Raw genomic sequence first — 12,619 nt, 5'->3', positions numbered from 1 at the left:
GATGCTCAAGCTTAATTTTAATACAATACTGGTGCTTATAAAACTGGTGCTATATATGTCTATTAAATTATTAATGTGTTAAGACAAATTAGCACATAATTTAGATTAAAATATGTAAATATGACAAACATTTTTTTCTTAAAATATTATAAAAGACATATTTTTAATTTAAGTAGCATGTATAATAAAATATACTAAATATTCACAATATAACTAGTTTTATTGGTGTTAAAGTGTTTTGTTCCCATTACGTCCCAGGAAATCTCTTTGATGCATGGTGGGAATATGCAATTTTGTTAAAAATTAAATCTCTCATACTCTTTTTTTTTTTTTTTAAACAAAAATGTAACCTAAAACACTGCATACATTTTTATTCACCCTACAGAATACAAATATGCAAACATTATTTATTGGTATTTAAGGTTTAATTCACACACATACACACACATATAAAGAAAAAAAAACTTTATGCTATATTTTGATTTGCTTACTTTTAATTATGGACCACAGTAAATAGAACAGATAAACAATGTTTTTCACCCAGTTTAAAAAATGATTTATTTACGACCGCATATTAACTCTTGCTTATCATCCTGCTCTTTGACTTAGTAAATGTTTAACTTGGTCTTAGAAATTTTCTGTATTCATATAGGATACTATAAATAAGGGTTGCTCAGTCAGTATGTTTTGGTTACACCTGATAAAAGGCTTGAGAGGTGGTGACGAACCTGCTGTAAGAATCATTTGTTGCTGCTGCAAGAAAGATAATTGCTGTGAGTATTGCTTCTTATGGGGAGAATTGTTGACAAGGACAAAACAATTTAAAATGTAATTCATTGAATTTTAAGAATAAATTAGGTAGGCTGAGTGTTCTTGTGATGTCAGTGTCACCTTAAAAATGACTAAATATACATCAAGCGGGGGCCCACCCATAAGACAGTTTGATCGACATGTCAAACAACCAATCACAGTTCGTTTCGTTCAGCGTCACGTTTCTGTGCATGGAAAGCCCCACAACAACAGACTGGCGTGCAACAAGTTGAAATAACTGAAATTAGATTGAAATATTGAAATAACCAGCATTGAAAGATAACGAAGAAGAGGGAGAACAAGTAGTAAGTCAGTAATTTGTTCGCGAACGTCGCAAATGTGTATAACAACAATGGCATCTGTATAAGCACATTTTAGCAAAACGATGAGATAGCCTCATCAACATTCAAGTTCGTCAACATGCTGTAGATTCTCCACAGGTGGACTCTACAACATAGCAATGTTCAAGTATTTTTTCCACTAATGAAAATTGCTGATTGTTAAAAATTCAAGTTAGAAATGCATGAGTTTATTAAAGGGTTGGTTTACCCAAAAATGAAAATAAGCCCATAATTTACTCACCTTCCAGGTATCCTAGGTGTATATGAGTTCCTTCTTTCAGACAAATTCAATCGGAGTTATATTAAAAATTGTCCTGGCATTTCCAAGCTTTAGAATTGCATGGATGGGTGTTTCTCTTCATCAATCTAAAACAAATCCAATAAAGTGCATCCATTCATAATAAAAATTGCCTTACACAGCTCTGGGGGGTGAATAAAGGCCTCCTGTAGTGAATACGATAAATATTCATATTTAAAATGTAATAATCACTTTAATCTAGCTTGCGCTCACTCTTGTACACAGAACCAACTCTGGCAGATGTAGGACATCGGCGGTGTGCGAACACGCCGGGGAGTGATAAAAAAAAAAAAAAACAACGGTCACGAATTAGATGTACAAAATGAGAATTTGTAAAGAAAAATGGCGGATAAAGTAGGATATGTCCTACTTCATCCGCCAGGAAGAACTCCTGTGTAAGACCAGTTGGTGCAAGCTAGATGAAGGTGATTATTACGTTTTAAATATGGATATTTTTCTTACAAAAATACATCAATCCACTACAGGAGGCCTTTATTTGTCGCCATCCAGCATCAGTAATAATAATGTGCTTGCTTTGTTTTTGTCCGTCACACCGTCCGCGTCCAGTGTAGTAATGGTGTTATGCTCCCATATTAATTTTTATGATGATTATTACACAGCTACTCACCATAAATTGATATATGGACATGAAATACTGATTTAAAATGCGTGGCCATATTGGAGATACTCGGATGTAAACAGCAGCATTGATTGCATGGTTGATATTCTACTGAATAAATTTTTTCTGCTAATTATTGCTCTTTAAACTACGGAAAAAACATGTGGAAGCTTCTAAATCATATAGAGAAGGACTTGGTAAAGGACAAACTAAAGCTAATGCCTTGGAAATCCTGGTTCAGTTTGGCCTACCACAAACGCCTTTCATTCCTCAGACAGTTTTTTGCACTCTTCTCCTTGATTTGTTAAAAGTTTTGGCAGTCTATAGCAGCGGTTCCCAATTCCAGTCTTCGCGCCCCACCGCTCTGCACATTTTGCATGTATCTCTTAGTTAACACACCTGATTCAGAAAACCAGCTCATTAGAAGTGAGGTCCGTGCAGGAACTGCGATCCGATTGACATGGTCCCTGCAAAGTGTTCATTGCTCCCTGCTCCCTAAGCGGGGGAAATCTGTTTACTCTACTTCGAAACATTCATTCACATATTTGCGCTACGTCACCGCATGTAGCGTCTTCACACACAGATGAAACTTACTAGAGAAGTGTGACATAAGTGCATCTGTAAATAAATGCATTTTAAATTTACGTCTCGCACGCTTTAATGACCTTCAAATGGAACACATACGCTCGCTTCGAACTAATGAATAATGGCGGAATATCCTGTGATGTCCACTTCAAAGGGCAGTAGCGTTGGAATAGAACAAACGTTGGAAGCGATGCGTGAAACACAAAATGTGCAGAGCGGTGGGTTGCGAGGACTGGAATTGGGAACCGCTGGTCTGTAGTACTCCTAATGTTTTTCCCGCCAACCGATTAGTACAGCCCAAAACATGACAATAATTGACCATTTTTTAGCAGCAATCATCAGCAAAATTTGGGATTTCCGTTCGGTTTAGTGGCATTGTTTACGCTCAGTGCCGCCAATATGGCCAATTGATGTCGCATTGTGAAAACACTCTATAGTTTGCTAAAGGTCACTGTCAAAATTCAAAGACAATATTATCTATATTTTTCGACAGTTTAATATTACTCAATGAGTTCACAAACTGCAAATTATTATGCACATCTGTTAAAAATGAATAAGTGATTAAGCTTGTATTATTACACAATCCATTTTGTCTATTTATTGTCTAATGAACATCAACATCATCTGTCAGTGATTTTATCCACCCAGTCCCATACATGTAAAGATCCGTCCGTAGCTGCTGAGAGAAGAGTTTTTGCTCGTGACTGATGCCAGGAATGGGTGGTAACCACAGGCGGGGTACCGCTGTGTTTTGCTTCATCTGACATTTCATGACCTCGGTGTGTAAAAACTGGCTGGGGGCTCTGTCCCTCTGTACTCCAATTCCTTGTGTTGTAAATGTGCACTGTTCCATCAAACCCTTCCAAATTTAAGAAAAAAAGTATTTAACAACCTTACAAAGCTCAACATTTGTTCTTCATTTGACACAGGAAAAATGAAAGCATTGTTTACTTACCCGACACAGACACACATCTGTCGAGAACAGGAGCCCAAGAAATGTTCAGAAAGTCATTGTTTGATGCGCTGCGCTGGACATTTAGTTGGGTTTGACAAAACGGACTCTGTAAATCTCTTAGATCAGACAGCATAATGTGACCGGAGGACGAGAGTCTGGCTACAGTACAACAGGAAGCTTCTGACTGAGAGCTGTCACTTCTCAACCCAAATGACCAGTGCAAACCACTCTTGCTCTCTTGCAGAGGATATTGACATGTCGAAGATTCTCTTGTGTCACCCCTGAGCAGAGTGCCATCGCTCGTACAAATGAGAAACACACAAGCATTCACAAACTGTAAGCCACTCACTGAATCAGAGGACTCTTTTGCTGTAAAACAAAATAGATAAGTAATATGAAATGAACTGTACTAATAAAGCAGTTTAAAATAAAAAAAAAATGAACACGTTTTGATATTACCTACTGTATACAGAACCCGTCCTGTTGCTATCTCTGTCAGCTGAACGTCACTTATACAAGAACCATGAAGGACTGCTGGTTCGACTTTCAATCCAGGTGCTATCTTACTGCCTTTTGCTGATGTGCTCTTGTGGTTTATGACTCCAGTCCTTTTTATAACATCTGTGTTGAAAAAATAAATATTTGTGGGTTATTAGTTTCATTTCTCATTGCTATTTCTATTTGTAATGAACTACACCGATATTAACCCTACCACTATCATCGCCTCCAATATCCCAAATCTGCAACGTCGAACTAGAACGTCCACTAGTCACCACACACCTGTAAAGAACCATGTATTATCAAATAATCATGCAAATAGGCTTCGAAACTTTTCAAACTGAGTATTTCTCAATATCTTGCTGTTGTTATTGCTTTGTTACAATAAAAAAATGCATTGTATTATTAAAAATCCAACTTCTGAACATATCAAGATCTAGTTTTTACCTGGTTCCAGGGATATGTATCAAACTTTCAACAGGTTCCTCGGAAAACCCACCATGCTGTACTTTAAAGTCTCTTTCTGCACAAAGACCCTAAAGTTGAAATCAATAAGCAGTTAATTAAATAAATTGCTGTTTAAAACACATATTAGTTACTTAATTCACCTGGTTTTCTCCTGCATATAACTTCAGAGGCAGAAGTAACTCTAAGATTTCACTTCTTGCTCCAGTGTATCCTGCAACACAAATATCTGGAATACAGAAGAAAAAACAGCCTTTTTAGAATTTAATGCATTCTTTAGTGGATTCAAATTTTTCGGAAATTCAGAGAAGATTTACTTTTGTCACCCGTCCACTCTATTACTTTTGTCGGATGCTCGAGTTGAAATACATGCAGGTCTTTGTATCTGAAATTATCAAAAAGGCGCAGATTTAATGGATAACGAAACACATCCCTCGTACTCAAGAAAATGCTGTCTAGGTAGGCAACACAGTAAGTGTTAAGACACAACCACTGTTACAGGCGATCAAATGCAACTCTACTGCCGTCAGACTCACGCGTTTAGAGACTCCATAAACCAGTCATCAGATTCATCAGAGGATATGTCCATTGCGAATAACAGTTCACTTGCTTAATAAATATATACAAAATATCACTTCTCCATAGGTTTATTCATCAGCAGATGTTTAAAATCCGTTAATGTTTCCGGAATTTGTTCTTCTCTACTCCTGAAGTGTTTTTAAAAGTACTAAGTTTCGTTGTCGCCATCTGGTGGGACAATAGATAATACTCAAAAACACACTGTATTTTGTTGTGCAAATATTTGTACTATTCACTGCACTAGTAACTTATCCTTACAAGAGCTAATGAATCAGAGGCATCAAACCATATAGAAAAGGACTTAGTAAGCAGGAAATGGCTCAGGATTTTGACAAAATAAAGTTAATAGGTGGTTAAGATGCAAGCAGTATTAATTAAAATATAATATTACACCTAGCGGACCAGAAATGATAAGAACAAACACAAATGTTGTCAAGATTCTTGCCCTGGAAATCCTGGTTCATTTTGGCCAACCACAAACGCCTTTTGTTCCTGCACTCTTCTTTTTTTATAACTTCTATAGAACTCCAAATGTTTTGACCGGTCCGGCCAATTAGTACAGCCCAAAACATGACTATAACTGACCATTTTCAACAGCAATAATCAGCAAAATTTGCGAGTTTCTCAAAACATCTGTAACATTAAAAACATTTGTTTAGTCTTATCTCATTTTTATAATGGTAGCACAATTATTTATTTATACAAAAAGCACTTTAGTTGGACATTCATCTCACATTTGTTCAAATGTAGCTACACTGCCCATCAAAATTTTGGGAGTCGGTATATTTTTTGTTTTTAAAGACGCCTTTTCTGCTCGTCAAGGCTGTGTTTATTTGATTAAAAATACAGAAAAAAACTGTAATATTGTAAAATATTATTGCAATTTAAAATATTGATTTTCTATTTTAATCTACTTCAAAATATAATTTATTCCTGTGGTGAAAAGCTGAATTTTTAACATCATTGACCCTGTGTTCAGTGTCACTGTCAATGTCTAATTTGCTGATTATTATCAATGTTGGAAACAGCTGTGCTGCTCAATTTATTTATTTTATTTATTTAGTTATTTATTTTGTGTGTGTGTGTGTGTGTGTGTGTGTGTGTGTGTGTGTGTGTGTGTGTGTGTGTGTGTGTGTGTGTGTACCTGGTATTCATCACGTTGTGGGGACCAAATGTCCCCACAAGGATAGGAATACCAGTAGATTTTGACCTTGTGGGGACATTTCTCAGGTCCCCATGAGGAAACAGGCTTATAAATCATGCACAATGAGTTTTTTTGATGAAGTAAAAGTATGCACAATCTCCTGTGAGGGCTAGGTTTAGGTGTAGGGTAGGTGTAGGGCCATAGAAAATACGGATTGTACAGTATAAAAACCATTACGCCTATGGAATGTCCCCATAAAACATGTAAACCCAACATGTGTGTGTGTGTGTGTGTGTGTGTGTGTGTGTGTGTGTGTGTGTGTGTGTGTGTGTTATACTTTCTTCAGGATTCTTTGATGAATAAAACATTAAAAAGAACAGCATTTATTTAAAATAGAAATATTTTGTAACAGTATACACTACCATTCAAAGTCTGCGGTCAGTAAAAACTTTTGTTTTTTAAGAAATTAATATTTTTATTCAGCAAAGATGGGCAAAGATAAAATGATAAGTACAAACACAAATGTTATCAAGATTCTTGCCCTGGAAATCCTGGCTCATTCTAGCCAACCACAAACGCCATTTGTTCCTCAGACAGTTTTTTGCACTCTTCTCCTTGATTTTTTTATAACTTCTATAGTACTCTATAACGTTAAATGTTTTTACCGGTCCGGCCGATTAGTACAGCCCAAAACATGATTATAACTGACCATTTTCCACAGCAATAATCAGCAAAATTTGCGTGATTTGCTCAGTTCAGTGGTACTGTTTACATTCAGTGCCGCCAATATAGCCAACTGATGACATGTCGTGAAAACACTATAGAAACCATCACACAAATTCGAATGGTTTGGAACCTTTAACCATTAAAACCATTAAAAATTGGTTTCTGTGTCTTGTGACATATTCCATTAGGATTTGGGCTTTATCCGAAATCGCCCCATACCCTAAAATAGGGCACTATTTGAGGGGACAACCATTTGAAGTGGTGTTCGAAACCATAGTGGACGTTCTTGAGTGCACTCATTCAATCCCACAATGCACCGCAAAAACGAGTGTACAGCCGATGTACACTCAAGAGCTAGATAACCAATAATGTGACAAATTGACAATAATGTAATCCCCGATTGAATTCCCGCGTCTCTCACCAGAAGATGGCGCCCGCAGCTGAATCATCCTTCCATTCATTTTACAACGCTTGTCCACGGCGTGATACAGCGTGCAACACAGGTACAAATTCGTTGTGAATTGATTATTAAGTTGTTTAACTAGGGTTTCTACATAATTTTTGTGACAGAGTTAAAGATAAATCCTTTAATTTTATTACTGGAACTATCCGTTTCAAATTATTATTAAACAGCAAGCAAACTAAGCAAAAGCGGCAGTCCTTCCAGTGCACTTAGTGTCCAAATATATAGTATAGTAAATGAGTAAAAAACAATTGGCTAAATTTCATTTACAAAAGCAGCATTCCACAACAGCTATTTGGGTCAGAGCCTTCATTGGATGTGTTATTGTCCAGTGGCAGAGCAAATGGCTCCACTTAAACAAGACCATCCTTTAACTTTCATAAACACAGTGTGTATGGAGGTAAATGTTGGAAATGTGTGGCATGCCTCTCTTGAAAAAAAAGCATGTATTAATTGTAATCCAGGATTTGTGGTGGTGACATGCTTTAGCGCTCCCATCCGCTTTACTCAGTTTGTGATCTGCCTCCCTTATGTTGTATGCTAAAATACCATCCCCATGTGTAATTGCAATGCTCTACAGCTCATTACTTCAGCTGCTTTTTATTTCGAGATTCTCACACACTTCAGAAAAAACACACTTTTTTTTTGTTAAACAGGAACATTATTTTCACCTCTTGAAAACCATATCACACTATTTTCACCTGTAGAAAATTCATATCAGCACTGAAATCAAAATAAAGATGTCATTCTTCTGAGGATGTAGTTTGTAAATCAATCAGCAGACAAGGCCTGCTTAGATTGTGACACTTTTTCTGCTAAACCCTCATAGCACAGCATCTGAAAATAATGAACAAAGCATTGTTAAGAGTTAGTGTTTAATAAATCGTATATACCACTTTATATCAACACACCTGTATCTGCGTGGACAACCATGGTGACCAACAATGTATTCTTGATCAAAACAGAAGCGACGGCAGAGTCCTTCATAACCACATGTCCAATTCTGAATCTGCACTTCAGCATTATGCACTAAGAAAAATAATATCCAAAATTATCTGCATACTATTGTGCATGTGTATGTTGAATCGAAATGTTAGGGGAGGAGTCCAGGGGACTGTTTGAATTACAGCTACACACTTTCTAGAAGAGGTGTCTTAAAATGAGAAAAATAGATCCTGTACTGTAAAGCAGCTCACCTGAAGATTTAACAGGGAGTCATTTTAATCTGAGGTTTATAGCATCTAAAAATACATTTTTAAAAAGCAACGTCATTTCACAACCTTTTTAATGTATTCCAACCTAATAGAGAACATTCTCAGAACATCAGAAAAAAAAAACATTTGTTTAGTGTTATTTCGTCTTTAATAATGGTAATATAATTATTTATATATTTCTGAAGCACTTTAGTTGGACATTCATCTCACATTTTTTCAAATGTTGCTACACTGCTGTTCAAAAGTTTGGGATCAGTAAGATTTTTTATGTTTTTTTTTTAAAGAAGCTTTTTCTGCTCATCAAGGCTGTGTTTATTTTAGTAAAAATACAGAAAAAAAATGTAATATTGTGACATATTAATGCAATTTAAAGTAGTGATTTTCAGTGTCACATGAACTTTCTACAAAGCTTTCTAATATGCTGATTTATTATCAGTGTTGTGCTGCTTATTTTTTTATTTTTTTGGAACCTGTGATACTTTCTTTATGATTCCTTGATGAATAAAACATTAAAAAGAACAGCATTTACTTAAAATAGAAATCTTTTGTAACAGTATACACTTTACCATTCAACGTTTGGGGTCAGTAAAAAATATTATTTTTTAAAGAAATTAATATTTTTATTCAGCAAAGATGTGTTCAATTGATAAAAATATTATGCTGTAGAAAAGATTTCTGTTTTGAACAAATTATGTTCTTTTTAACTTTTTATTCATAAAAGTTCTAAAAAAGCATCACAGGTTCAAAAAAAAAAAAATATTAAGCAGCACAACTGTTTGCAACATTAATAATATTAGAATGATTTCTGAAGGACTGTGTGACACTGAAGACTGGAGTAATGGCTGATAAAAATTTTGCCTTGCATCACAAAAATAAATTATACTTTAAAGTATATTAAAATAGAAAACTGTTATTTTAAAATTGAAATAATATTTCAGAATATTAGGTTTTTCTGTATTTTTGATCAAATAATGATAAGCATAAGACACTTTGATAGGCATCACTTTGATAAGCATAAGAGACTTCTTAATAATAAAATAAACATTAAAAATCGTACTGATCCCAAACATGAAACAGATACAGAACATTCAGAGAACATATGTTAATGTTTGCAAAATTATGAAATGCAACGTTCCCTTGCATAACCAAAAAACTTATTTTTAAAATTTTTATTACTTAACTGGAATGTTACGTTCTTAACCATGTTTTTGTTAGCTGGGTGAGGAAAATTATTCACAAATCTTAGTGAATAGAAGATTTATGCAACTGCAATCTGATTGCCTTTCTAATTGTTCTGATGTACAATATTTTGCGACCATATTCATTCTACCAGCAGAACTTGTTCTTATATGATTGATCTAATATAAGGATAAATCTTAAAACAAAGTGTACAAACTATTTTCACTGAAATTTGGAGAAAGTAGAAAAACTGAAACAGTACTACAGTAATCTTTGTTTTATTTACATCTTCGAAAATATTTTTACAGTGCACTGAACTATTAGTATAACTTATACTGGATAAGCCTTCGATTTTTATTCCTCCATTTTATCCCCAAAAATCAGAATCATGAATGAACCAGCAGATGTCGCTGTAGCATTAAAAGCCATAGAGCAAATATCCCTCAATGTCACTAAATTATGAATACGGCTAAATTAATTTTCTTTCTCTAAATTCACTTTATGTCTCAGTATGTTTCATAAAATCACTCTTTCTTGGAATACAAATTGCTTGAGTACAAAATACGTTCCTTAATAAAGCTGTATTGATATATTTTAAATCTAATCTTAGCACACCTTCCATTTCTTTTTCGTGCAGGAATTTTAGTTAGCTTCCTTGAAGTGTTCACGATAGCAATCGAACAGTCTTATCTGTTATTAAAGCAGATTATTCACGGTTCTCACATTGTTCAGTGGAATGAGGGTAAAACCACATATTCTTTAGAAGACAGAGTGCAGTTTATGGGGGGAATGGTACAAAGCGAGTTAAGCTGGTAAAAACGTGTGAAAATGGGTCAAGGCATTATTAGCCTTTTTCTAATGTGCGTCATCTAATGTATCACAAGGCCATTATGGATAGGCCGAATACAAAAACATTCACCCTGGAAACAGATGGAACATTAGAGAGATTTCACATTAAACTCAGTGTATCTAGTTTTGGCCCGAAATCTAAATTCAGGTACTGGTAAAACTTCTCTACAGTGCACATACATGGTTACGGTGGTTTCTGACTAAGCCTTATTGCTCTGGAAAATTATACATAATACAGGGAATTATGCTATGTGACAGGCTTTTAAGCTGTCTGTTTCTGCAAATGGTCACATTTCCCTGTGTTTTAGTCCACCTTTATTTCAGAAAGGAGAAACCATGGCGACTAGATTTCCCACATTCTGCCTGGGCCTGACATAAAAGAAACCAAAAAAAAAAAAAAAAAATGGAGCCAGTGGCTCCCTGATATACCGTGGTGAAGGTTGAAGTGCCTCGTGACAATGAGAGCACGACTGACCTTGCTTTTAAACTTGAAATCCCCCTCTAATCTGTGGGTAGATGCTGAGAACGTTATCAAATGCAAATGAGGACATTTAAATGACATGGTAATTCATAAAACCCAAAATAACGTAAGAGAGCTTTTCTGCAAATGTCACAAGGATAGCCTACCATAAAGTGAAAAGAAACCATGATGGATTTGAAAAGGATCGTTGTCACTGAGTACTTACACAAGATGTTGATGAACCCATATAGAGACGTGTCTGAGCGACTGTTTGTTCACACACACACACACACACACACACACACACACACACACACACACACACACATGTTGGGTTTACATGTTTTATGGGGACATTCCATAGGCGTAATGGTTTTCATACTGTACAAACTGTACTTTCTATCACCCTACACCTACCCTACACCTAAACCTAGCCCTCACAGGAGATTGTGCACACTTTTACTTCCTCAAAAAAACTCATTGTGCATGATTTATAAGCCTGTTTCCTCATGGGGACCTAAGAAATGTCCCCACAAGGTCAAAATCTACTGGTATTCCTATCCTTGTGGGGACATTTGGTCCCCATAACGTGATGAATACCAGGTACACACACACACACACACACACACACACACACACACACACACACACAAAGCCACATTTGAAAAGTTCGCTCCTGTCAGTCAAGCTGTAATTATGACTGTATAAAATGTAACAGAATTGTTTGTCATATATTGTAGTTTTGGCTCTGCGGCAGTTGTTTAATGTCAAAACAATAATGAATGGGTTACAGTTCTCACAAAACATACTTTTATGCAACACACAATAACAAAATTGCTCTGAGGTGTCCATCTCTGTTGCTCATTTTCATGTAATAATTCATCAAATATTCAATGATCATTTCAGACTAAAATTATGCTTAGCTCAGAACCGCATACTAGTCTTATAGGCAGGAAAATCAGCTGCATCTTTAACATTGTCAGTCATTTTGAGTCGTAAAAATAATCTATTATTAGCCGTCATTTTAATTTTCATATTTTAATCAACACATTTAATTGCTTTTATTTTTGTTCACATTTTTGTTTTTCATTATGAAACTACAGGACGATATAGGCTTTTGCATTTATTTTGAAGAGAACAGATGAACAGCGATTTTAAAATAAAATTTTTATGAAACAATATCGATTTGTAAATCCCAATCAATCTTTTGGTTTATGCTGTTTTCAGTTGATGAATAAACAGGACATAGTGTGCCTCCCATTCATTAAATCACAATAGGCTAAGCTTTGTGTAACTTTGGATATGAAAGTTTTAGATTTCAAATTCTGTCCATTTCATTAGGAAATTGAAGCAATGAATACCGTTTTGGCACTCTTTAATGTGGTGTAATAGATCACAGTGTAGCTTAGCTTCTGGGTACTTGCCTGTGCATAG

General features: G+C 35.3%; 2 protein-coding genes across 2 annotated transcripts; both read right to left on the bottom strand.

The window, feature by feature from the left end:
• Window positions 1-3,028: 3,028 nt before the first annotated feature.
• wdr73 (WD repeat domain 73) lies at window positions 3,029-5,252 on the bottom strand. Its single transcript, XM_073825082.1, has 8 exons — window positions 5,108-5,252; window positions 4,889-4,956; window positions 4,715-4,800; window positions 4,554-4,642; window positions 4,321-4,388; window positions 4,068-4,229; window positions 3,609-3,977; window positions 3,029-3,512 (listed from the first exon to the last, which is right to left on the bottom strand). Exons 1-8 carry the CDS (start codon window positions 5,158-5,160, stop codon window positions 3,274-3,276), a joined length of 1,134 nt encoding a protein of 377 aa, XP_073681183.1. The 5' UTR covers window positions 5,161-5,252; the 3' UTR covers window positions 3,029-3,273.
• A 3,099-nt stretch (window positions 5,253-8,351) lies between these two features.
• defbl2 (defensin, beta-like 2) lies at window positions 8,352-12,172 on the bottom strand. Its single transcript, XM_073823993.1, has 2 exons — window positions 12,124-12,172; window positions 8,352-8,512 (listed from the first exon to the last, which is right to left on the bottom strand). Exons 1-2 carry the CDS (start codon window positions 12,170-12,172, stop codon window positions 8,352-8,354), a joined length of 210 nt encoding a protein of 69 aa, XP_073680094.1.
• Between the last annotated feature and the right edge of the window lie 447 nt (window positions 12,173-12,619).

The sequence above is a fragment of the Garra rufa genome, chromosome 19 (genome assembly GCF_049309525.1).
Source record: "Garra rufa chromosome 19, GarRuf1.0, whole genome shotgun sequence".
Classification (NCBI taxonomy): Eukaryota; Metazoa; Chordata; class Actinopteri; order Cypriniformes; family Cyprinidae; genus Garra; species Garra rufa.
The sequence above is the reverse complement of the archived record's forward strand: the minus strand, read 5'-3'. Positions and strand labels throughout refer to the sequence as shown.